The sequence below is a fragment of the Pelobates fuscus genome, chromosome 1 (assembly GCF_036172605.1).
Source record: "Pelobates fuscus isolate aPelFus1 chromosome 1, aPelFus1.pri, whole genome shotgun sequence".
NCBI classification, from domain to species: domain Eukaryota; kingdom Metazoa; phylum Chordata; class Amphibia; order Anura; family Pelobatidae; genus Pelobates; species Pelobates fuscus.
In genome coordinates this window covers 301,340,403-301,368,226 of record NC_086317.1, presented here as the reverse complement: position 1 = coordinate 301,368,226, position 27,824 = coordinate 301,340,403, and the positions used below count along the sequence as shown (strand labels likewise).

Below are 27,824 nucleotides of genomic sequence, written 5' to 3'. Positions count from 1 at the left end.
CATCTCCTCCTCCTCTCCCTTTCTTCCCCCAGCATGTCCTCCTCCTCTCCCCCAGCATCTCCTCCTCCTTCTCCCCCAGCATCTCCTCCTCCTCTCCCCCCAGCATCTCCTCCTCCTCTCCCCCCAGCATCTCCTCCTCCTCCTTTCTCTCAGCATCACTTCCTCCTCTCCCCCAGCATCTCCTCCTCCTCTCCCTGCAGCACCTCATCCTCCTCTCCCCCAGCATCTCCTCCTCCTCCTCTACCCCAGCATTTCCTCCTCCTCTCCCCCAGCATCTCCTCCTCCTTCTCAAACATCTTCTTCTCCTCCTCGTCCTCTGCCCCAGCATGTCCTCCTCCTCTCCCCCAGCATCTCCTCCTCTCCCCCAGCTTCTCCTCCTCCTTTCCCCCAGAAACATTTCCTCCTCTCCCCCAGCATCTCCTCCTCCTTTCCCCCAGCATCTCCTCCTCCTCTCCCCCAGCATCTACTCCTCCTCTCCCCCAGCATCTCCTCCTCCTCCTCTCCCCTAACATCTCTTCTCTACCCCAGATTCTCTTCTTCTCTCCCCCAGATTCTCATCTTCTTCTCCCCAAAATTCTCCTTTTCATCTCTCTTTCTCCCCCCAGCATCTCCTACTCCTCTCCCTCAGCATCTCCTCCTCCTCTCCCTCAGCATCTCCTCCTCCTCCTCCTCTCCCCTAGAATCTCATCCCCCTCTCCTTTTCTTCTCCCCAGCATCTCCTCCCCCTCCTCTCCCCTAACATCTCTTCTCTACCCCAGATTCTCTTCTTCTCTCCCCAGATTCTCATCTTCTTCTCCCCAAAATTCTCATTTTCATCTCTCTTTCTCCCCCCAGCATCTCCTACTCCTCTCCCTCAGCATCTCCTCCTCCTCCTCTCCCCTAGAATCTCCTCCTCCTCTCCTTTTCTCCCCCCCAGCATCTCCTCCCCCTCCTCTCCCCTAACATCTCTTCTCTACCCCAGATTCTCATCTTCTTCTCCCCCAAATTCTCCTTTTCATCTCTCTTTCTCCCCCCAGCATCTCCTACTCCTCTCCCTCAGCATCTCTTCCTCCTCTTCTCCCCTAACATCTCCTCTTCTTCCCCCAGCATCTCCTCCTCCTCTCCCCCAGCATCTCCACCTCCTCTCCCCTAGAATCTCCTCCTCCTCTCCTTTTCTCCCCCCCAGCATCTCCTCCCCCTCTTCTCCCCTAACATCTCCTCTTCTTCCCCCAGCATCTCCTCCTCCTCTCCCCCAGCATCTCCACCTCCTCTCCCCCAGCATCTCCACCTCCTCTCCCCCAGCATCTACTCCTCCTCTCCCCCAGCATCTCCTCCTCCTCCTCTCCCCTAACATCTCTTCTCTACCCCAGATTCTCTTCTTCTCTCCCCCAGATTCTCATCTTCTTCTCCCCAAAATTCTCCTTTTCATCTCTCTTTCTCCCCCCAGCATCTCCTACTCCTCTCCCTCAGCATCTCCTCCTCCTCTCCCTCAGCATCTCCTCCTCCTCCTCCTCTCCCCTAGAATCTCATCCCCCTCTCCTTTTCTTCTCCCCAGCATCTCCTCCCCCTCCTCTCCCCTAACATCTCTTCTCTACCCCAGATTCTCTTCTTCTCTCCCCAGATTCTCATCTTCTTCTCCCCAAAATTCTCATTTTCATCTCTCTTTCTCCCCCCAGCATCTCCTACTCCTCTCCCTCAGCATCTCCTCCTCCTCCTCTCCCCTAGAATCTCCTCCTCCTCTCCTTTTCTCCCCCCCAGCATCTCCTCCCCCTCCTCTCCCCTAACATCTCTTCTCTACCCCAGATTCTCATCTTCTTCTCCCCCAAATTCTCCTTTTCATCTCTCTTTCTCCCCCCAGCATCTCCTACTCCTCTCCCTCAGCATCTCTTCCTCCTCTTCTCCCCTAACATCTCCTCTTCTTCCCCCAGCATCTCCTCCTCCTCTCCCCCAGCATCTCCACCTCCTCTCCCCTAGAATCTCCTCCTCCTCTCCTTTTCTCCCCCCCAGCATCTCCTCCCCCTCTTCTCCCCTAACATCTCCTCTTCTTCCCCCAGCATCTCCTCCTCCTCTCCCCCAGCATCTCCACCTCCTCTCCCCCAGCATCTCCACCTCCTCTCCCCCAGTATTTCCTCCTCCTCTCCCCCAGGCATCTCCTCCTCCTGCTCTCCCACAGCATGTCCACCTCCTCCACCTCCTCCTCTCCCCCAGCATCTCCTCCTCCTTTTCACTCAGCATCTCCTCCTCCTCTCCCACAGCATGTCCTCCTCCTCCACCTTCCCCTCCTCCTCCTCTCCCCCAGCATCTCCTCCTCCTTTCCCTCAGCATCTTCTCCTACTCTTCTCCAGCATCTCCTCATCCTCTCCCTTTCCTCCTCTCCCCTAACATCTCCTTCTTCTTTCCCCCCAGGCATCTCCTCCTCCTCTCTCCCAGCATTTCCTCCTCATCCTCTCCCCAGCATCTCCTCCTCCTTCTCCAGCATAATTTCCTCCTCTCCCCTCAGCATTTCCTCCTTCTCTCCCCAGCATCAAATCCTCCTCCTCTCCTCCAGCATCTCCTCCTCCTCTCCCTTTCTTCCCCCAGCATGTCCTCCTCCTCTCCCCCAGCATCTCCTCCTCCTTCTCTCCAGCATCTCCTCCTCCTCTCATTACATCACCCAACCCCACTTCCCCTGCCATCCTATGCACATTTGCACCTGCTTCAGCACAAGAGGTTTCTGCTCTGCTCCTGTCCTCCCGCCCCACCACTCGTGTTTCTGACTGCCTCTCTGCTATTTCAAACTGGATGGCTGCTCACTTCCTTAAACTCAACCTGTCCAAAACAGAACTTCTAGTTTTTCCTCCCTCAAGTGCTGCTTCTCCTGTTGTCTTCATCCAAGTCAACGGCGCTACTATCACCTCTACCTCGCAGGCTTGCTGCCTAGGGGTTCTCTTCGATTCTGACCTCTCTTTTACTCCCCATGACCAATCGATAGTCAAATCCTGTTGCTTCCAACTCAAGAACATAGCGCGCATCCGCCCATATCTAACGCCAGACGCGGCTAAGATATTGGTTCATGCTGTTGTTCTCTTTCGCCTCGACTACTGCAATCCCCTTCTCACCGGTCTTACATGTTCCCAGCTTGCACCGCTGCAATCTATAATGAATGCGGCTGCGAGGCTTATTTTCCTGTCCGGTCGTACCTCCCACGCCTCCACGCTCTGTCAGTCCCTGCATTGGCTTCCAGTTAGATATGAGGCCCAATTCAAAATTCTAGCGCTTGCTTACAAATCCCTACATAATGCTGCTCCAACATACCTATCCTCCCTCATACACAAGAATGTCCCGTCGAGACCCCTGCGCTCATCCCAAGACCTACGCCTATCCTCTGCCCGGATCCCCACCTCTGACGCTCGCCTTCAAGACTTCTCTAGGGCTGCACCTATTCTGTGGAACTCCCTTCCCTCTTTGAAAACTCACTTCTTCATTAAAGCGTATCAATTAAACTGTCAGCAGGCTTCTCATCCCCCAACCCATGACTCCTTTCCTGCAAATGTCAAAAATGACCTACCAAGCCCTCAATAAACCCTTCTCTAACAAACTATTTAATTCCCCTACTTTAACCCTTTGTGTCACTATACCCCACTCCCTCTAGCATGTAAGCTCATTCAGCAGGGCCCTCAACCCCCTCTGTTCCTGTACGTCCAGTGGTATGATCTCAATTATGTGTCTGTTAGTCCACCCATTGTACAGCGCTACGGAATTTGTTGGCGCTATATAAATAACAAAAAAAATAAGAAGAAGAAGAAGAAGACTTGTGGGGTTCCTGTGGAAATTGAGTATGGTTTTAGGGTATTTTCTGTGTGGTTCTGTGAGTTAATTATCTTCCAGACACTGGGACGTCTGGGAGGGGTTTGTATTTCTTTGTATGGAGACCTAATGCTAGGGGTCTGCTTATAAAATGAGTGGGCCTTGTCCTAAATAAACCACTCTACTCCTAGCATTAAGTCTTGGCTAATGTCTGGGGGGAAAAGCTACATCACTGTATCCTGCTATAATCAGCGCTAAAGACAGCGCTGACTGAGATCCTGGGAAGGGGAAAGGACATCCTTGGGGTAAGACACTTGTCTCTACCTGAGTGGTCACCACACACATGGCAGCTGCACAGATCACCTACCAGTATGTAAAGCAATCATCCATGCCACCAGCTTATGAAAGGTAAGGTTTCTGTCCAGCTGTCTTCTGATGCTTCTTCCACAGCACTGTAAGATAGAAGGTGAAAATTAAGCTTATCATATATAACAGCACCACTTAGCAATAGGTATGTTTTATTTTTTTAAGACAAATGGTTCCAAATTAGGAGGTAGGCCAGTGGACAGCGATCCACCTGAGGTATTTCAGGATCACTGATTGGATTAATGAGAAGGTCATCTCAACCTTTCATCCTTCCAAGATCAATAAAATGAGTTCCATTACATTAGGTAATAACTAGTCAAAAGACTTAATGTTTGCAAACAGGTTCTTGAAAAAAAAAAAAAAAGGTTTTCCTGTTGTTATGAATTGTTTACATTTTGTTTTTCTTTGTCTAGTATTTTAATAATATACATTTTGCTTTTATAATGTAGTTCCACTATGCAATATGTTCATTTATCCACTTTTTTGTCTGATAGCCGCATCACGTAGATGTCATTATTACTTACTGAGCCATTCTTTACCTGGAACGTTCGCTTACTGAAACATTCTTCACCTGGAACGTCAGCTTAGTGACCGATATAGTTACACATTTATTCTATAATGTGATTAGCAGATTTGACCATGATAAATATGACTGTGATATGCACGTAAACAGGGGGGGCTTCACATTAAAATGGTAGAGTCGCAAAAATGTGTTTTTATCATCCTTGTACAAAACCTATTACCTTGAAATGAGATATTTAAATCCATGCAGCAATGTTTATGATGTGAAATGTATTATTTACAGTTAACCTGGTCTATGTGGGCACACTCTGTACTTAGCACATCAGCAGATTTTTTGTACAGTGGAATGCTGCAAAATGTACAGCTACATTGTTGACATATCAGGTTCTGATTGGTTGCTGATTAACAGGTAATATGCCCATCGTATCATTATCTGTCAATGAAGATTTGAAATTGTGATAACATTTCTTAATAATTACCTCCACACTTAAAAAAATGTAAAGACAAACTGTCACTTATGAGTACACATACAATGCTGAATCCTATAATTGCATGGATAATAGTTTTTGAAAATCAATCTTATTTAATACAGTATTTATTGACCAATACTTCTTTTTTCTTGGTAATTACATTGATTTGAACTAATAAAAGGTTTGTCGATCAGTTGATTTGTTATCGAGGCCATAGTTTACAATATTGAACACAATTTTGACTTAGATGGAAAGATAAACACAGCTACGGTATAAACTTATTATCTGTATACAAAAATCTGATAGCCTCACATTTAAACCAGCTCTGTCTGCTAAGGTACAGTTAACTCATTATGGGCCTCTCTGTTGTCATGGTATGGGCACAAATTATATGTGATTCACTGCTAGAAAAGCAAGCCAATGTCAATATTGTCCATAGAATAAAGCACACTTCATGCACCACATTAAATCCTAATATCTAAATGATAAAAAGATAAAGTGTATGCCAGGTGAATTTACTATATTTATCTTCTGTTTTAAAATACTTAAATTATATTTTACATTTGCATGTTCCCAGAATAAATATTTTGAGTAAACTTTTGTGAACAATAAGATAATTATACTATTGCAGGGGAAGTGTATACATGCAGCATATTGAATGATGCAGTTTATCTGCCAAGTGTTTTGCTATTGAAAATCAAATGCTTCGTTTCCTTATATAAATGCAAATATGCTCAGTGAAATAATATATGGGAAGTTTGCATAACACCTTTAACAAGACCAAGCTAAATCAAAATGGATGAGGATCATGCAGCTCCCGTCCAAGAGGGTACCATGAAGACTGTAGTGAGCATCTCCCTTATACAGAGAGAGCAACAATCCATGTTCTGCAAGAGAGGCGAAGGAGTGCTCCCTCTTAGTCCTACTCTGTCCAATGTTTTAGAATCCCAGTACATATTATTTTGACTCATGCTACTGCACACATATTACACCCAAGTCAATACTCTATTTCAGCTAAATACCAATTACAATGATGTTTAAAGCCAAGAATGAAGAAGTAGGTAAACATGCAAAGCATACAGGTCCAGTAAAATAATCCAAGCTAATGTGAAATATTACATTTGATTATATTAATATTGAATCAGTAGAGGTTCAACCTAAGTCTCTCTTTTCGTTGTAACTCACAAACTTCCTACAAATCACATCTTACAGTCTCTTCTTAAATGATCCATATTTCCACTAACGTACAGAAAGGTATGATGTCATCCATCATATCTCATGCAAAGATTGCTGCTAACCTGCTCAGATTTAACTCAAACCAACTTAAGCTGAAAAATTGAATCCAGATTTAACTCATTATGTATCAGCTCCCAAAAAGTAGCAGGCCTTCAGCCAATAATAAGCAACCTTCCACATCTCCTATCTTGTTAACAAGAAAAAAAATGATGAGTGAAAGCATTATGTAAGTTCTAACAGGAAAGTGAGAGAATGAGAGATAGTCAAGTATCATCAGGGAAAAACTGAATTTGAGCTGCACGTTTGCTAACAATCTGCCAGTTATTTTGTGTAACTATAGTTCCTCAATGCTAAAACGTTAAAAAAAAATTGGCATTGGTAGTTTTACAACCTGGAAAATTAATTTTATTGTGAATTTATCATTGCATATATTGAATGAACCTAATGTAAAATATGACTTATTGTGACACAAAAGGTTAAGTAAACATAAAATCTCCAGATATTTGTAGATTGGTTTCATAACTCTACCACCCCCCCCCCCCCCCCCCCCACCCCCCCCCCCCCCCCCCCCCATGATCTGGAAGACCCTAGACTTTGTAAGAGTAAATGTCTCCACAAGCAGCATAACAAAGACCAAAGAGCTATCAAAAGATATCTGGGATATTGTTCCAGAGAATCATGAATCCGGATTGTGTTATACAACCTATATTCAAACTTTGAGCAATCCGTAGAGCAATGTCAAACCTGTCATAAAAAAAATCGAGTTAGTATCAACCATCCACTAAAAAAAAAACTAAAAATCAAGCAGTCTGACTGAGAAAAATGGACAAAGAACACTCAAGATTGGTAGATGAGATTAAAGAAACCATGCTTGGGACTACTATGGCCTGGATGCTCTACAAAGCTGGGCTTCATGGATGCGCTGTAAAATACACAGATGAAACCCAGTTGGGATTTTGCCAAAAGACATATTGGAGACACAACAAACATGTGATAGAATCTGAATGTTTTGGCCTGTGCAATGTGTAACACTGCCAATCATCCAGCGAGCTCCAACCCCACCATGAGCCATGCTTGTAGTAGCATCATGTTACAGAGATAACAATACACAGCCAAGGCAACAAAGGAGCGGTTTAAAACCAGAATGTCAGAAGAGCCAGAATGTCATATATTGGCACCGTTAAAGCCTACTAAGAATCTATAGAGAGTCTTAAAAATACTTAATTTTAAATGAAAAATCTAGAAACATGATGCTCTATATGTGTAATATTTTTAAGCATGCCCTTTTGGAAATTGTGTTATTCCAAATATATTCATAGTTCATTTTTATTTGCCTACTCCATAATTGTAAATGTGCCTATGTACATAGAACAGTCAGGTGCTAATAACAGTGATGTAACATCAGACTCCAAAGGCTGCAATATCCTTATCATGGGTATTTGGAAATCATTAGAAACATTGCAAGCTGTTTTCCTGCCTTAAGTAAGAGCACTGTTTATATTTCTTACCGCACTGGATCCTCTCAGGAAAGACAGGAGATTTCGACATACTGGCAGGAGGATGAGTAGACAGTTGAAATTCAAGCAGGCAGCTGGAGCTCTCGCCAACGCCAGGAATGACTGTAGCAAAGTAGTAGTACAAACATTAATAAAAGCACACACACACAGGGAGTGCAACAGTATTCGTCTCTGAGAACTAATCTCACAAAATAAAAAAAAATTTAATTGGAAAAGCAAAGAATATGGGCAGATGATAATAATCAATGCTCACTTATTATCACCACAAGAACAGACAGTAGTAATCGGTTGTATAACAAATTATCATTCTTTGTCATTAATATCCATTATTTTTAACAGCACTGTAGTGCCGATATAGTTTTAACCCAGTAAACAGATGGAAACCAGTGAGCAGCCCCCCTACAATCCCTAATAGGGATGTCCCGAACAGTTCGCCGGGAACCATTCGCCAGCGAACATAGCGTGTTCGCAGTCGCAAACACGCGCAATGTGCGGTCCGCCCCCTATTCGTCATCATTGAGTAAACTTTGACCCTGTACCTCACAGTCAGCAGACACATTCCAGCCAATCAGCAGCAGACCCTCCCTCCCAGACCCTCCCACCTCCATGACGAATAGGGGGCGGACCGAACATCACGCATGTTCGCGACTGCGAACACGCTATGTTCGCCAGCGAACGGTTCCCGGCGAACTGTTTGGGACATCACTACTCCCTAATCATTATGTGGAAGACAACATGATTTAACAAAACTCTACTTAATTTTCACAGGATGTCATCATTTTTTTTTATAATAAAAAGTGGCATAACATATTTACAAATGTACTAAATATATCTGTACTTTATGGGTAATTTCAAAGAGTTTAAACATGCTTTCTTCATAGCACTACAAGGTATTCTTAAATACACATCATAATGTTATATATATTTTTACTATAAAGCTGAGGTCCTAATCTCAAAATCTGTATCCCAGCATCTCAAAGTCATTCTGTAAAGAGGGTCACATGAACACATACAATATGTATACATAGGTCAAAATGTCAAGAGAGGTGTGACTATGGACATATCTATTGATTAATGAAAGAAAAAAAGAGATGAGAGAGTAAAAAATTCAGGGCATGTGCAAAGATGTTAATGAGGTCTGACAAGGAATCCAAGTGGTCTCAGGTATAGCGTCCGCATGGCATTTACACTACACTTTCTTGGGCAGTTCCCTTAAAAAAGGGACTGTCCAATCAAAACTGGAGGCCTGTGTCTGTTGTAAGGTCAGGACCATAATTAATTTTGTAGTATCGCCTGAGCTGCTGTCCTTTCGATCTGCCCAGCGCCAGGCTTCAGTTAACGTGGGAGGCTGTGTGTAGGTGGTTGGGATATAACACATGTCTGCTCCCAGCCTAGAGAGCTGGAGCCAGATCTCTCTATAGCGCTTCTAGGTGCATTGGCAGTGTGAACCAAGAGGTAGGGAGTAAAAGCAATATATCATACCAGTTCCCTCTATGTCTATGCAAAGCCTGCTTGCAGTGATGAGACCCGATAGACAACGTGCACAGAGTCTCAATGAAATCCCACTTAGCCTCAATATCAGCCTGCACCGCACTGTAGGATAGGCGATATAGAGTCTATGGGCAGGCACACTAATGTTGATGGGTTATGAGCAGAGACACTAATAGGGATGGATTAGGGGCAGACACGCTGATGTTGGTAGATTTGGGGTAGGGGTGAGTAACGACAGGAACACTAATGTGGGAGACAGACACATAAATGGGGTTCGTTAGGTGCAGGATCACTAGCATAAGGGTTATGGCAAATACACTATTGGGGGTTTGTGGAAGATGGAGAGATATACAATAGGCAAAGAGGTACAATAGGCACTGAAGTAGGAAGATATGGAATACAATTGAGACTTGCAACATGGGAAGAATGAAAGAAAAGCAAGAGTGTTATACGGATGTAAAAGCAAAGATGATGTAGAAATATATAAGTGGGGAATAGTGGGAAAATGTACAAGGGGTGGAGAGGTCCATGTGAGGGAAGACTGACAGAGGCCAGCATTCCAACATCTGAATTTTAGGTTTGGCATTCTGGACTGCACTTATGGGCTGGATTAGTCTGACATACAAATGGTATGGATTCTCTCTGTAATGGCACAGGTGGGCAAAAGCATTTTCAAACCTGAAGGGCAAGCAATTGAAGTTTCTTTGAGCGTTTGCATTTTCTTAGGTTTCCTATATTCTCTGTGTCTTTTGCAATCAATTGGGACTGTCATGCAAAGGTTTATGGGGGTTATGAAATATTTGGCCTCATATTTAAGCTTTGCCCAAGGTCTTACAAAATATAGAAAACATTTGCCACCTCTGCCCATCACACACACGAAGTCACACCCTTCCATATGAAATCCACCATACATAACTCCCATAGTAAATAGGGCCACTTGCACACAGGTTGTAGAAATACGTAAAGGAGCCCTTTGGCAAAACAATGGAAAATTGTATTTATGGAGGAAAAGGTTATTGGTGGAGAAAAATAGAAACTGGTAAAAAAAAAAAAAAAATTGTATTAAATTGAGTGTTGGAGATGAGAATACGAGGAACTTGTAAAGACATGCTGGGAAGGAAACTGGAACATTAAAATCTAGAAAGCAGAGACTGAAGAGTGACAGAGGAAAATAGCTATTAGGGACTGGGAAGCAGAGGCAAGTACAGCATCAGACAAAGACAGTAAATTGCAATAGAAGGGATTTCAGCAGTACTTAAATAGGAGCATACAGTTCAAAAGACTCAATAAACTACTCGTTTATGGTGTTTTGAAAACATTAAGGACTGATACTATTACCATTTTTTACTTGTTGATACAATTTATATACTTTCATTTGGTTTGTGTATATTGAAGATTCAATTGTTATCATTCTAATTGCTACTGATCTATACATTGTTTAGCAGACTTACATTTCTGCAAACTTTAAATACTGAAGTTTTGAATACACCTATTTAAGAACTGTAAGTGTTAGTAACTATCTCCTGTTTGCAGCAATTAGATTTTTTTCTCTTTGCTATTCCTATTCTTTAAAGACAGCAAGAAACTGGAAAAATACACTAGAAGAATAGGACCTGAAGGGAGATGTGTGTTCTTGTTACATATAGTATGCAATATTATACAAATGCCTTTTCCTTAAACGATAGCCAATTGACATTGATACTTACCCCGTAAAGTTGCCTGGAATAAACATATCGCTCACCAACATCATATACTTGATAGAAATTCCAAAACAGATAGGCATTCAGTGCCAGCCACACAAGCTGCAAGAGACAGACAAAAACTCTCAACTTACAGAGAATGGAGAAAAGTTTCAGAAGAAGGCCTAATGCATGAGTAGGCAACCATCAGCACTCCATATGTTGTGGACTACATCTCCCCTGAAGCTTGGCTAGAATTATGGCTGTAACAGCATTATGGGACTTGTTGTCTATAACATCTGGTGTGCCAAAGGTTGCCTACCCCTGCCCTAATGGGCTAAATATCTGGAGACCAAAATGGTGACAACTAGTTAATTAATATTCAGATCAGGTATGCTAAAGTGAGGTAGACTTTTCTTCAAGCAGGTGGAAAATGTTTTCATAGGAGCAGGTTGGGGTATTAATAGGGGAGAGTTGACCTAGGCAGGAGTCCAATTTACTCAAACTTTCATTTTTAGCCCTGAGTCCCCATTAATATTCACAGAGAAATAACTCCTCCAATTACACAATTTGTTACACTGTTATATTAATAAACCATATTTGGAGTTAAAGGAACACCACAGGCACCCAAACCACTTAATCTCAACGAAGTTGTCTGGGTGCCATGCCTCCCCTCCCCCCCCCCCCCCATTTTATCACTGTTGATGAAAACATTACCAATATGAGAGGTGCTTCCTCTGAAATATCAGAGTAAAACTCTTCTATTTTTATCAGATGGTCTCAGAGAGACCATTTGATTGGCGCAGTGCGGCATTTTGCTGCATATGCACACTAGCCTCCCAATGCTTTCCTATGGGAAAGCATAGGACTGGCTGAGTTCATCAATCTCTATGATCTCAGCCAAGGAGGTGGGGCAGCAGCAAAAACTGGCACTGAGACGGAGCAAAGGTAAATAAAACAACTTTTTTTTTCTCCATGTAGGTGGGGGTCGGTCACCTTAACAGCCACCAGCGCATGTATTTGTGTTTCTTATGTTATAGTGTTCCTTTAATTATACTGCACAGTGCAGGATTTAAATGCAGAGTGTGCAGGTTTTACCACTGCAAATCTGGGGTTAATGCTGCAGGTGCAGGTTTGATGCAGCAAGGTGAGTGGTTAATACAAAAGGTGTGGAGTTTATAAATAAAGGTTTATATACTACTCTGAATCCATTTAAATATTTAATTTAAGTCTACTGTATGACTTGTGAGATTCAGTGAAACAATCACATTTCATTACCGACTTTCAAATTAGTAGATTAAGTATATAGTAATAATGCAAAGAATTCATCTTTATAATACCATTATTGTACTTTAAAAGCATGATTTAGTAAACGTTTAAAAAGGAAAATGCATGATAAAACATCTTTGACCTATTCCCTGGTTACACCTTTGTAAATACCTGCTGATTAATTGCTCTCTGTGATTAAGGAAGTTATGTTCAGTTTACAACATTAGTGAAACAGATATAACAGTACAATTTTTAAATAATACGATCACCACTGTTTGACTTTCATGTTTATTTAATATAAAGGAGAACTGGACTTCTAAATAAAACACAAAGGTGGTTAGACAAAGGGATTCTTTAGGGCCTTTCCCACTATGAATTGGGTGGAATGATTTCAGATTTTAATCACTCGGCAGAACACTTTAACCAAATACAATCTCAGCAGAGTTGAAACTATTCTCTAACTTGGCTACTGTGACCCAATAGGGCAAGTCACCTCACCACAAATAATATCTAGTGATCATTTGCTTGTTTTAAGCACTTCAAAAAAATTGGAATTTAACACAGCAAATGATGCTCAATTATTTTGGCAATTATTGACAGTATTTAAAAATTATCTTCTTTTTTTAATTTTGTCATTATATAAATCATATATAATCAAATAGAAATTTGGGGTTTGAGGGAGTAGGCAATATAATATGTTTCATTTACACTCTTATTCATAGATGATTATATCATTTATCTTTTGGTCATACAAATATGTTTCCACTCTATGCGTAATGCATTGCAGAAAATCTAACATGCAAATGGAATTATTATTATTTACAGAGCAGACAGTAAATATCGTATGAATAGATCTAATCCAGAGGTAGGCAACCATCGGCACTCCAGACGTTGTGGACTACATCTACCCATAATACTCTTACAGACATAATGCTGGCAACACATTAAAGATGTAGTCCACAATAGTTGGAGTGGCGAAAGTTGCCTACCCCTGATTTTAATTAGATATTCTTAATATCCTGCAAGCAGTAACAAAAGTAGGTAAACAATGTATTGCACTTACTATGACTATGATAGAAAGACCTTCATTGACCATCCAATTGCTCATTTTGGAGATGCTCTGGGTCTTCTCTGCACCAAGCTACTATCCCTTCTGTTGTGATTGCAGTGCAGCTGTTAGGAGATATATATTTGAGGAAGTGAAAATCGGTACTTAACCAACAAACTGCTTCTGCTTTTTTTCTATGTACTGTCTCTGTGATTCAAATAACTATATTTACTGGTGATTCAAAAAGTCAAAGCAGGTTTATATTAAAAAAGAACAATCTCTCCCCCCCAAAACACATAAAACAAATTAGAATTTTATAGCAGCTGGCTTTACCCCTTCACTGCTAATAAACTTTATTTTAAAAATCATGAACAAGGTTGTATTCTAACGTGATTGTCAAAGGAATTCAAAGTAAATTTTAAAATTAAGACCAAAGCGGACAAACTCAAAGAATACCTGACTGGGAGATTTTTTTTTCTAGTTCTGCTCTTTTGAGCTTAAGTTTAAAATGTTATATCTGACAACGTTAAGCTATTATTGAAGTGATGACATAATATGTACATAATTACATAATATACATATGTGAAAATTTAAATAAAGATTAAAAAGATATATAAACATTCTCACTTTAGAATAAGCCTGATAAAATTAAATTAACATGACAACGAGTGGCTAGCACACAAATTTTACTAATCATTAAGTTATGTAACTATGAAATACTGCTTTTACCACTGTGGGGTTGGTGAAAATAGGCCCTTATATTAAACTCTCAAGTGTTGCTGAACTCCTGCTGAAGAGGAGTTGCAGACACTCACGTATTAAACACAGGACCATCACATATTAAACTACTTAAAGTATATAAAAAGCTTCTTATATCAAATAGCTGTGGAAGTTCCTTAAACACGTGCCTGTTTCCTAAGATGGATGTTTTCATAAAACATTGACTTAACCCCTTAAGGACCAAACTTCTGGAATAAAAGGGAATCATGACATGCCACCCATGTCATGTGTCCTTAAGGGGTTAAAGGACATTTTTTTCTCTTTGCTTACACGGACACTTTAGGCACTGGCGGAACTAATGTAGTGAGAGCCCTGGTGCAAGAAAGTGTTTTGTGCCCCCTCTAGTGCAAGAGTGGTCAAAAGTTAGATCCCCATCTGTCGTATAATTCCAACAATGCTATGCCAGCCGGGGATATACCTTTTGCCCATCCTTGCATGGTTGTATTTGTGAGCAATGTTTGTGCGTTCGAATGTAAGCATGTTTTTGTATATAGTATATGTGTGCATGTGGGGTGTATTTGTATGTACTGTTGCCATTGGAATGCAGTGGTGTATGTGTGTGTGGTGTTTGCTTTTGAATGCAGGGGTTTGTTTGTACTGATCACTTTTAAATGCAGGTGTGCTTTTGTGTGTAGTGGTGTTTGTATATAATTTTAGTGTTTTAATACACAGTTGTGTTGGTATATAATCAGTGGCAGAACAACCATGGTCTTAAGGGTCACAGCTGCTGGTCTGGTCCACCCAGATACTGGGAAATTTCCCTGTGGGCTTGTATAACTTCAGGGCAAGTGTACCGTGGCTCCAGTGCTCCACCAGTCAATCACCTTACTCCAGCGCTTATGTTCCTCGGCGTTGGATCGTGCTCTTTCTCAATGCTTTCTTATGGGGATTTTTTTTTTTTTTTATTCTTTATTTTGGGTGTGCACAGAATAAACAAATAGCTGGTATGCGCCACAACAGCGACATCCAGTAGAATAGGTAAACATTGGTATTACATGTCGTGGCATTCGTTATGTAGGCACATTTTTATAATATTACAGTAGTTTAGGTTTACGTTTAGTTTTCAATATGTCAGTATAATGCACATGCCATGGAAAAATAGTTAGAGGAGAGACAAAGGAGGAAAACATGGCTTGTGCAGAGAATGTACATATAAGAGTATTCTAATAATTGACTTGATAGTGTTACTTCTCACTTGTCTGCCTATGCAGTGATGAAATGGTTGCTTGTTACGCTATCTTTAAGATTCGGGTAGCTTAGAGACATAGAGCAAAACATAAAAGCAGCGCTGTCGTTAAGGTTCTAAATTGGCGATTAAAAGAGGGGTACTTAGCTATACATACTCATAGACATAGTGAGAAATGATGTGGTTAACATGCTTTGTTGACGCTTAAGGTATAATGTGTAGGTTGCGTGATGTGAGATCAGAAAAGTAGACATAAAAGAAAAAACTATATATATAACATTTGCTCGTCATTAAGCATTACTGTTTGCTTGTAAGGCACTGTGGCACGGAGTTGTGAGTGTTCATGCTTTCCGCTCTCCATGGTTGTCAGTCCTGGACACCTAGTTTAACAGGCTTAAACTGAGTGACGATGGGCCTGGTGCTGACCTGTCTGGAGGCTTTGTGTAGAGAGTCACTATCAGCCGATGCCGTCTCTTGTGAAGCAGCGCGCATTGATTGGTGTGGTGTTGAAGGCTGCAGCAGCGGTGGGCAGTGTGAAGATATCCTTCCAGCCCCAGGCTGTTATGTAGGCCTGCATCTCGGCGCCACAAGCTCTGCAACTACTGGAGCTTGAGTTTCTTCCCCTGACGGGTGCAATGAAGGGTCTGATGGGCTTTGGCCGCTTGCGGCGATAAAGCCTCCTTGCGTGTGGGCGATGCGTCCGGGTCTTCGCCCTTTTGGCCTTCAGCCCGGGTGGGCTCTGTGGTTTGGGGGGGTGTGGGTCGCCTGTCGCTGTGCCCAAGGGTACACTTCCCTGTCCTCGCTGCCAGCTGCCTCTCGTACCTGCCGTCCGTGCAGGTTTCTGTGTGATTTGTGCTGCTCTCATGCGGTCTCTGAGTTGCGCCCAGAAGCAGCTGAATATTGCATTCAGGTGCTGTGCGGTGTCTTGTAGGATCATCGTTTGCTGTAGCTGATTCAGTGCAGGCAGCTTGTTGATGGCCGCCATCTTGGGAGAGCCGTGTGGGCGCCAGCACTGCTTTATCTTTTTTTCGCGCCTTCGTGTAGCTGGTGGCTCCGAACACACAGTGCGGACCGGGATGACCCCCGCCGGTCCAGAGAGGGGGGGTAGGAGGTGAGTAGCGTGGAGGTTCTATCCGCAGGGTCGCCCGCGAGGAGAGCGGCTGCCTCTCCCCTACAGGGCCTCGGGTAGGCCTCTTGGTACTGGTGCCGGTTCCCGGTAAGTAGCGAGTTAATGACTGGTATCAATCAGTTTGCCCGGGTGTCCCTGACTATGCTGTCACCCTCCAGGTGCTGTGCGTGCAGTTTTATTGGGGTTTTTGCCCCGAATCGTGCCATTATGCTCAGGAGCTCTGTTTCAGCACGTCCATGCAGCCTGGAAGCCAGGCTCCGCCCCTCCTTATGGGGATTTTAAAGCAAATGGACACCCTCATAGAAAGCTTCATTTCACGGAGTCAAGTTCCATGAAAGGCCAGGAAGTGCCTTACGTGGCTGTTGGGTAGATAGCCACAAGAGGCAGTCTTAGCACTGCAATGTTTTTTTTTATTATTCTTTATTTTTGGTGCAAGTAAATAATAAAAGATATGCATGCCGTACCATGACAGCAAAAACATGTATTTAAGCAACATGTCATAATAGTACATATCATGGTGAGGATACATTTCGCACAATTTTTTATATAATATAACAGCCTGAAATGTTGGTGGCGTATGGGTTGGGGGTGAGAGGGTCACCTATCTATGCGGGTCAGTGCTCATATTTCTGGACTGGGAGGTGGTTGTAGTTGCCGGGGGGGGGGGGGGGTTATGGTCTGTTTGTTGACCCATGCTTCCTTGGAGGAGTCGGGGTGAAATGGTCCCGTTGTGGTTGAAGGCAGTTGGGTAAATTTGGTGTAGAGATGCATTATATTACCCCCTTATAGAGTCGCTTATTCCAGTCTGGGTATTCGTCGTGGGTGTATGTTAGTTGCGTCTGTGGGGATCTTATGTGGGTATGTGTCTCACTGACTTTGATTGGCGAGCATGTATTTTGGTAGGGCTATGTCAGGGCAGTGTTTGTCATACCTTTGTGAAGCACTTCTATTGTAAGCCTATATAGGTAAGAGCCTAAGTGGGTGCACGTAACCATGTTGAGTCGTTGTGTTGCAACTAGGTGTGTGGTGAAGCTAGTTATAAATTGTTGAGGGTTAGGTACAGGTGGCTCTTTGTGAGTAGGTCCCCATTTCCTAGGGGTGAGTGGGGGGGGTTCGTCACCGGAGCAGGCAAGGTGGCCTCGTGAGGGTTTGCTCTCTTCTTGTGGAAAGCGAGCTGTGTAAGTTTATCCTACAGCGCAACTTAAAAAAAAACATAAATTAATACAATTTTGAATTGCTGAAATTGGTCAGCTGGATCAAGCGGAAGATGGCTGCTGATGGGGTCCAAGACATGTTGATGTGTTTCTCTTCTCTCTGGGCTGGAAGAATGCAGCCTTGTCTACATCCCAAGGTTGCGGCGTTTTGGTGTTGCTCTGGTTAGAGAGTCCCAGTGTCCAGTAAATTTGGGCCATCCTTTGGGGGTCGTGGCCTTATATTCTTTTCCATCTGTTGTCACCCATAAGGTTCTGGGAGTCGCCCATTTGTAGGTTATTCCTGCTGCATGGAGTGGTTTGGTAAAGGATTACATTTCTTTGCGCCATAGAAGTGTGGCCCTGCTTAAGTCCTGGAAAAATGAAAGTCGTCATGACTCAAACTCATAGAAGGTCTTCCCTCAAAGTGCTGCCAACAGCTCCTGTTTATCTGACATTGTTTGGCACCTTAGGATAATGTCCCGTGGAGCTGCGTTAGGGGCCTGTGGTGATTTGGAGATTCTGTAAACTCCATGAAATAGGAATGTTTTGGCCTGTCTTGTCGGCAGTACCGCGTTCACTAGGCGCCGAATGGAGTGAGTCAGTTCCTCTAATGGCACAGTCTCTTGCACCCCCTGATTTTGATATTCTTACATCTGCCCCTGTCGTCCAGCAGATGAACTTGGCTGGACAGATTCTCCTGAGCTGTTGGCAGTTGTCGTACTGTGTCCCCCAGCGTGTGGAGGCTTTGCTTTAGGTCTATGACTTCTCCCTCTATTGCTTGAGTGCGTGCAGTCATGGCCTGCACTTCTGTAGTGAGCGCCGCCAAGTCTGCTTCCCACATCTGTTTAAGATTATGTTGTAAAACTGCAATGTTTTATAGTGCAGGGCTAAGAAGGACAGGGACACTGCACCCAGACCACCAATGAGTGCCCTGCCCCTCTTCCATTTTAAGGAGTCAAAACATTTTGGAAAGGTTTGATTTCTTCCCATTGGTCCACTGGGCATCATTCCCCACCTTCTTTACTTCCTATGGAAGAAAGTAAGCCCTCTATCTGAGTCCAGTGGCGCAGGGCTTAGCTAATTGGCTGAGATCAATTATCTCTCAGCAACTGAGTTTAGCACAGAAGAGCTAATGGTTAGAAGCTGCTGACTTTCAATAGGAACAAGTGAAGGCAAGGAGTGGTGCCCGGTGAACCCCAGGTAAGAAATCAAACTGTTCCGAAACACTACAGAACGCTGTTCTGGTTGTGGTGCTCTATCAGTCTGCCCCACTACCCCTTTCACCCTGCCACACTCACCTTACCACATAAACCCCATCAAATCCTGCCCTTCACATTCACCCCAAACCCTGTCACACTTCCCCCCCATCCTTGCCACACTCACCTCCTCTCGATCTGTCACACTCCCTCCTCCAAACTTGGCACATTCACCCCAAATCTGTGATGCATCCCTTAACTATGCCACACACACGCTTTCGCATTAATCTCCTCAAATCCTTTTCTATCCTCCAAGTCTCATTTACCGCCCCTCACCCTGTCACACTCACCCTACCATAGTTACCCCTTTACTCTCCCAGTTACAGCACTAACTGAAGTCATTCATCATAGACACAAACAGTCATGAAACATAGCTTTGCCATAACACAATACACAAAGGCCACAGGCAGCCCCCATAAACACAACACACCGCAAGCAGCTACCCCACACACATATATGGTCCCAGACACATGCTCACAAAGACATGAATTCACACACTAGGATACTCTCTGTCACACACACTTTCAGGCACATGCACAGGTAGACAATACCAGGTACACTCAGAAATATAAACATCGGCACTTCCGTATACACGACTGCAAGTCTATGTAACCATACCCTGCAGTCGTGTATAAATGCATTTATTTATTGCAAATTAAGTGTGCACATTATGTCATAACTTCAGTCAGAGAATTAACATCACAGCGGCACAGGGAGCCACAACACTGCAAGCCTCTGAACAATGAATACAGAGACTAGCTCTCTGTATGCAGCACTGCAAGCCCCGTACTTCAATATAATTACCGCACCTTAGACAGACAATGCAACCCCTATTTATTTTGTCTCTTTGGGTGTTAGTGGGGGCCTCATGTTCGAGTTTTGCCTAAGGCCTCACAAAGTCTAGAGCCGCCTCTGGTAGGGTAGAAAAGTAGGTTCCTTGGATAGTATTCACTGAGGGCTTAGTGTTTTGTTTTGATGACAGTTGCAGGAAAGAAAGCTGTTGACATTTTAATTAATATGCTATCCTGAAGAAGTAAGTTTTCAAAGATTATTTGAAGGAATGGAGACTGGGTAAAAGTCTAGCAGAGAGGGAAAGGGGAATCCATTGGAATGGTGCAGCCCTAGTGAAGTCTTTAAGGATCACTATAGGGTCAGGAACACAAACATGTATTCCTGACCCTATAGTGTTAAAACCACCATCTAGACCCCATGGGCCCCTCATGCCTTCATAAATATAGCAAAATCTTACTGTATTCAAGCCTGAAGCTGTAAATCTGCATGCTGATTGCCTCAGAAAAACAAGCTGTCTGCTGACATCATCAGAAGTGGTAGCCTGATCCAATCGCAATGCTTCCCCATAGGATTGGTTGAGACTGTCAAGGAGGCAGATCAGGCGCAGAGCCAGCATGATTCAAACACAGCCCGGGCCAATCAGCATCTCCTCATAGAGATGAATTGAATCAATAATTCTCTATGAGGAAAGTTCAGTGTCTGCATGCAGAGGGAGGAGATACTGAATGTTTGGATGCATTTTAGGCAGCCATGACCCAGGAAGGATCTCTAACAGCCATCTAAGGAGTGGCCAGTGAAGTTATCACTAGGCTGTAATGTAAACACTGCATTTTCTCTGAAAAGACAGTGTTTACAGCAAAAAGCCTGAAGGTAATGATTCTACTCACCAGAACAAATTAAATAAGCTGTAGTTGTTCTGGTGACTATAGTGTCCCTTTAAAGGCAAGTATCAGAGGTAGAACAAACAGAGGTTAGACATAGGTCTTCAGCAGAGTGTAGGGGCCTAGACGGGACATGTTTGTGTATTAGTGAGGATGGATAGGTCGAAGCAGCATTGTGTAGAGATTTGTAAGCAAGTACCAGGATCTTATTTTGAGCCCTATATCCTATGGGAAAAATCTTTTTTTTTTTTTCTTCTTTGGATATTTCCTTGTTGTAGAAGGAGTTGTACAAATTTGATTATTATTTTTTTTTTTAAATAAGAATTGTAGGCAAGGATGGTAGCCTTTGCCTGTCTGGAATAGGTAAATGTATAAACTCATCTTCCAAAAAGAAACTATTCCAAGTTTTTGATAGTTTGCTTGTAATTAATAAACTTAATAAAATATTGCATTTTTATCACATGTAGGTGATAAACTGTTTATAATATATACTGCACTGTGCTTTCTCATTGCAAGATAAACCATCCGCACTTGGGCAAATCTATATATTGTTATTTAAGGTTCATAGCTACACAATGACACATCCCATGTTGACACATCCCAACGTAACAAATGTTAAATAAGAACACCTGGGAAGTTTCCAAACATGTTTGTTCATTAAACAGCAAATTGTAGTATATAAAAAAAAATTGAATTGCAAAATATAGGCAAAAATAGGCAAACCCAAACTTTTACATATATGTATAGATCTATATATATATATATATATACAGGGAGTGCAGAATTATTAGGCAAGTTGTATTTTTGAGGATTAATTTTATTATTGAACAACAACCATGTTCTCAATGAACCCAAAAAACTCATTAATATCAAAGCTGAATATTTTTGGAAGTAGTTTTTAGTTTGATTTTAGTTTTAGCTATTTTAGGGGGATATCTGTGTGTGCAGGTGACTATTACTGTGCATAATTATTAGACAACTTAACAAAAAACAAATATATACCCATTTCAATTATTTATTTTTACCAGTGAAACCAATATAACATCTCAACATTCACAAATATACATTTCTGACATTCAAAAACAAAACAAAAACAAATCAGTGACCAATATAGCCACCTTTCTTTGCAAGGACACTCAAAAGCCTGCCATCCATGGATTCTGTCAGTGTTTTGATCTGTTCACCATCAACATTGCGTGCAGAAGCAACCACAGCCTCCCAGACACTGTTCAGAGAGGTGTACTGTTTTCCCTCCTTGTAAATCTCACATTTGATGATGGACCACAGGTTCTCAATGGGGTTCAGATCAGGTGAACAAGGAGGCCATGCCATTAGATTTTCTTCTTTTATACCCTTTCTTGCCAGCCACGCTGTGGAGTACTTGGACGCGTGTGATGGAGCATTGTCCTGCATGAAAATCATGTTTTTCTTGAAGGATGCAGACTTCTTCCTGTACCACTGCTTGAAGAAGGTGTCTTCCAGAAACTGGCAGTAGGACTGGGAGTTGAGCTTGACTCCATCCTCAACCCGAAAAGGCCCCACAAGCTCATCTTTGATGATACCAGCCCAAACCAGTACTCCACCTCCACCTTGCTGGCGTCTGAGTCGGATTGGAGCTCTCTGCCCTTTACCAATCCAGCCACGGGCCCATCCATCTGGCCCATCAAGACTCTCATTTCATCAGTCCATAAAACCTTAGAAAAATCAGTCTTGAGATATTTCTTGGCCCAGTCTTGACGTTTCAGCTTGTGTGTCTTGTTCAGTGGTGGTCGTCTTTCAGCCTTTCTTACCTTGGCCATGTCTCTGAGTATTGCACACCTTGTGCTTTTGGGCACTCCAGTGATGTTGCAGCTCTGAAATATGGCCAAACTGGTGGCAAGTGGCATCTTGGCAGCTGCACGCTTGACTTTTCTCAGTTCATGGGCAGTTATTTTGCGCCTTGGTTTCTCCACACGCTTCTTGCGACCCTGTTGACTATTTTGAATGAAACGCTTGATTGTTCGATGATCACGCTTCAGAAGCCTTGCAATTTTAAGAGTGCTGCATCCCTCTGCAAGATATCTCACTATTTTTGACTTTTCTGAGCCTGTCAAGTCCTTCTTTTGACCCATTTTGCCAAAGGAAAGGAAGTTGCCTAATAATTATGCACACCTGATATAGGGTGTTGATGTCATTAGACCACACCCCTTCTCATTACAGAGATGCACATCACCTAATATGCTTAATTGGTAGTAGGCTTTCGAGCCTATACAGCTTGGAGTAAGACAACATGCATAAAGAGGATGATGTGGTCAAAATACTCATTTGCCTAATAATTCTGCACTCCCTGTATATATAACACATACATATATGTAAAAGTTTGGGTTTATATGTGTTAATACAAGGTTTCTCGAGATGCTGGGGGTTGCGTGTGTGTGGTGGATATTTGTGAAGGTTTGCTGCTTGTGGAGTTGTGTATGCGGGTTGAGCTTCTTGTAGGGTTGCGGTTTGTGTGTGGATGGGGCTGTTTGGGTTGTAGTATGTGTATGATCATGTAAATTGGGACTGTTTGTGGATAGGGGCTGTGTCAATAGGCATAGTGGCTGAAATATTGTATATATGGTGTATTGAGGAAACCGGCCTTGAGGCAGCAAGGAAGGTAAATCTGGCCCTGTCTAAAAGAACTACCTAAATTTTTTTTATGATTTTTCTCCTGCAGCAACAGAATGCTTCAGTCTTACAGGACAGTATTTTTAATATACTGTCTATCAATATGCATTATGTATTCAAGAAAATAGAGCAGAACTTACAACCTCCAGGTCTTACTCCCCGTAGCTTTGGGCACATATGTATATATAGCATCCCAAAAATAAAACTTCCAACATATGTACAATTAGAGCAACTATGTGCAAAGGATTTTTATAATTACCCCTACAAAAAGGTGACACTTTAGGAGTTGCCTGGGAGATCCAGACTGAGCCATTTTAAAGATATGTTGTCTGATGACTGAGGGTGGGCTAAAGGAGTATGATGGAAATCAGTTGATAATGCCCATTTTAACATAGAGAGTACAGTCATTCTACAAAGCTTCTTTACAGCTCTTATCATACAACTATCTGAGGAAGTTCCAAACCACTTATTAGCAGGAAAGGTTAAGTAAAGTTTGTTTGCACAATTGTAAACTGTTGTAAGTCTTTCGAAAAACACCCTGTTGCAGAATCAATTTGTAACAGTTACCAGCATGAAAGGATAAGAAAGAAATATAAATGCTGGAGATGCGGAAAAGAGGAAGCTAATGAACTACATATATGGTGGGACTGTGTACCAATTAAGGAGGCATGGGCCCAATTTATGGGCCATATAAATAAAATACTGGACATAACTTATCTGTGGACTCCAGACAACCTGCTTTTACATCTAAATTTACCGCAATTATCTAAAGATAAGAGGGACTTGCTGATTCAGGCACTGATGGCCTTTAAAATGGCTATTGCAAAAAACTGGAAGAGCATAACGATTGACTCATGGCCACAAATTAAGGCAGCTATTATCAATCAGTGTAAAATGGAAAGGGGAATAGCCTCCAATCTAAGTATCAATATTAGACAATTTGAGATTTGGGATGATTGGATAAAGGTCCTAGAGAACTAATAATGGAAGCTCATATTTTGTAACAATTAAGTGGCAATTTCTGAAGGAATGGAAATTTAACCTAAATATTTAATTTGAGGATAGAGTTGAAAGAATAGGATAGGACGGTCAACTCTGTTTGGTCTTTGTCTTTTTTGTGTGTCAGCATATTGGAATTTCTGTATTGGGCAGTTTGCAATGTACATGTCCTGTTTTTGTTGTTTTTGTGTCTTTTTTGTATTTATTGTATTTGGTAAGCACACACTGTAAGATTTCAATGCAATGTGTGCAACGTATGATATGTATTTATATTTATATTTGTTATTATAGGAAAAAAACAATAATAAATAAATTATTTAAAAAAAAAAGAAAGGAATATAAGATCTCAAAAGAAAAAGTTGCAATTTAAAGAAGATATAATTTTCCATTTAAATGCACCTGAGATAAAAAAAAAACCAACAACATTTAATATGACTGTAATAAACAACCAAATAAAATACAATTTTAAACTACAAACTTCAATGTATATTTTGTGTTGGAATAATGCCTAGACAATTTATATACATCGGGATCAATGAATGAGTCAATCCTACTCAACCTACTAGACCTCAATAAATCTTAGATACAAAGATCCAGCTAGACTGCAGATCATTGTCATGGACACATGGCACAGTTAGATCCCTTTCCTGTGTCCTATAGTCTATTGCAGGCCATCAGTATAGAGCCTGAGTGCATTATGTGTCACATTGGTGCAACTTGCAATCATGAATTTTGCATGACAGTGTGCCTCTATATTCTAAGTAAATACAGGCTCAATCTGCAATTTGCAGCAAGGCCAGGGCAGATCTGCCCGCATTATCTACCTCACCTCCCTCGATCCCTGCAGACCTCCTCCTGCTGCGCGGTCCGACTGCTCCGCGCCGCACGCTGAAGGGGACTCACTTCCCTTAAGCCCTGCAGACCTTTTTCTGCCACGTGGTCTGACCAAACTATGCGGCCTCGCGGCAGGACTTCTGCGTCACACCCACTCACACCCACTCTTAAAGTGACCATGTCATCATCATTGCGATCCTAATCTGTTTTGGATCGCAGAGATGACGTGGACCTATCAGAAATTAGGTAAGCCTATTTAAGGCTTGTTGTAGCCCCTATTCATTGCCCTATCATGGTTTCTGTTAGCACCTCATTAAGTGCTCCTTGTGATTTCCTTGGAATTTCCTGTGTTTGACCTCAGCTTCGTATTTGACTTGTGATTTCTGGTATCCTGACCCTAGCTTCGTATTTGACTTGTGATTTCTGATATCCGGACCCCGGCTTCATATCTGACTTGTGATTTCTGGTATCCTGACCCCGGCTTTGTATTTGGCTCGTGATTTCTGGTATCCTGACCCAGCTTTGTCTTGACTCTGAGTATTTCTGTTACTCCTGACCTTGATTTATCTTGACCCTCTTTCTTGTTGTATTAATACGTCCGGCCATTCTAAAGCTTGGTAATATGTCTTTCGGATCCACCTTTTGTGGGTTTCCTCTTTCCTTCGTGTTGGGGTATGACTCCCGTGACACAGTTTTACTGGTTCCTTTGTGCCAGAAGCTATGCCTGCACTTATTTTGTTCTTTAGAAGACTCCTCTGGTTCTGCTTCTACCTGTGTTGTTGATATCTGACCACTGGCTTGTCTCATGAAATATAAAACTTTGTTGCATGCTCTGACCATCTGACCAGACCCGAAAATGCTTCTTCTTAAACTCCTTTTGACCATGACAAATTACATTAATTTGCTTCCTCACTCGTTTCAGATCATGCAGTTTATTTAAGTTAACAGTATGTATGTGTTACATTTCATGCTACCTCTTACCCCTTGTACTCACTCCATACTTTTTCCTCCAATAGTGATTTTGCTTACTACAGAACATTATGTCCTGTCAAATACTCATATCCATTTGACCATTCGCACATTTTATTAGGATGTGAACATGGAAATTATTTCCCTTTGTTATTTTGCAATGTCATATAAGGTGTATATTTGTTAAAGGGAGTCTCCAGGTGCCTTCACAGAATAAGTAGTCAAACCATTCAATAATTGTCTGACAAATTACCTGGGTCTAAAATGTACCCCTCCCCCTGCCTCTCCTGGTCATTGAGCTTCTGTTAGCTCCACTGAACTAAGACTTACTGTGCAGAGCGACTCATTGGTTGAGATTGTCAGCCAATGAATGCAGTCATACATGTCCGGGCAAAACTTAGTGTCAGGAGCTTTCGATAGCATGGGTGGTTGCAGAGGGTTCCAGCGGGACCCTGGTAAATTGTCAATCCATTCTTAAATGGTTTGACTACTTACTCTGGGAGGGCACCAAGGGACTCCTGGGAACATGACCACTACAGCAGGCTGTAGGGGTTTGATATTTTGAGTGTTCCTTTTAAAGGCAGGTGGCATTGCTGTAGGGTGGCTGTAAGTGCTATAGATGTGTGGGAAGTGTGAGTTGTGGCTGTGAATATCTGTCTGTGTAAGTGAATGGGTGAATGGGTGACAGTGTGTATGTTGTTTACATGCAGATCACTGTAAAGGTTCCTTCTGATTCAGGGCTGTGAATGCATTTAAAGTGCTTTTCACCCTCCCGCAGTGAAGACCACAAGGTTTCTTATATTAACAAAGGAGAACATGGAGATCTTTTGATCTTGCAGCAGCAAGAGCACAATTTAAGAGCTCAATTTGCATAATGGTGCTGTTTACTTGTGGGTCCATCAAGCACAGATTAACCTCAATAAAAGTTGAGAAAGTGAGTGCAGAGACATGATGTCAGAGAGACATGGGAGCTGGCAGATTAAACAGTAATACAAGGAAGGGCAGGTCTGAGACATTTGAAGAAAAGGTAAGCCTTAAAGGAGGGTTTTAAAGGCTAAAGGTAGGAAGCTAAAAGAGGGGGGGTACTAAAAGTCATAGACATTCTATTGGAAAATGGAGAAAAGAGACAGATAAAGCGTATGAAAGTTGGAAAGCTCCATGTGAAGAAGCTTAAAGACACTGACTGGGTCCACCTGCTAGAACAATATAACATACTGATGATACACCGTATTTTTAGCCAGTACTAACATCCGTGTTCATGTTGTGTCCATCAAGTGTTTCTCATAGAAAAGTATTGTAGCCACAATGAGTGCACGGAAACTATTAAAATAGGATATATAAAAATTGATATTAGTAAATGAAAATCTATAACAGTATTAAATAATCGAATACTACATATTTTACAAAATGTTTGAATTAAATAAAATATTCATATTGTGCTTTAAAAGGTCAAACAATGCGTTTGTCTGAGCAGGTAATTCTGCAGGCTTGGAAAATCTTGTTTCTCCCTATGAAGGTTTCATTTCTTCCTTCTTTTTTCTAATTTATCTAATCTCACACAAGAGGCTGATGTACACTTGCAGGTAATGAACAGAGCAGGAATTAAAAATGTCTAAAGTAAACATACTCTGCTAATGTAGATTTCAAATGAACACTTCTTTTCAGTAAGAGTTTAGGATGGCTAGTTTGATTTTTTATGTCATCTCAATAATGCTCAGTGTGATTATCTTTTTCCTCCCCCCTTCCCAGAAGCAGAAAGGGTACCTGGTTGATGGTTGAATGGTGGTGCCCAT

At 42.1% G+C, this 27,824-nt stretch overlaps 1 protein-coding gene across 1 annotated transcript in view; it reads right to left on the bottom strand.

The window, feature by feature from the left end:
- LOC134614339 (cytochrome b-245 heavy chain) overlaps nucleotides 1–13,485 on the bottom strand; it is a 39,609-nt gene extending 26,124 nt beyond the window's left edge. Inside the window, exons 1-4 of the mRNA XM_063457994.1 lie at nucleotides 13,379–13,485; nucleotides 11,074–11,169; nucleotides 7,868–7,978; nucleotides 4,133–4,217 (exon numbers count right to left, since the gene is read on the bottom strand). Coding sequence (XP_063314064.1) covers nucleotides 4,133–4,217; nucleotides 7,868–7,978; nucleotides 11,074–11,169; nucleotides 13,379–13,423 — 337 coding nt within the window. The 5' untranslated portion in view covers nucleotides 13,424–13,485. The remainder of the gene's footprint in view (nucleotides 1–4,132; nucleotides 4,218–7,867; nucleotides 7,979–11,073; nucleotides 11,170–13,378) is intronic.
- Nucleotides 13,486–27,824: the final 14,339 nt, after the last annotated feature.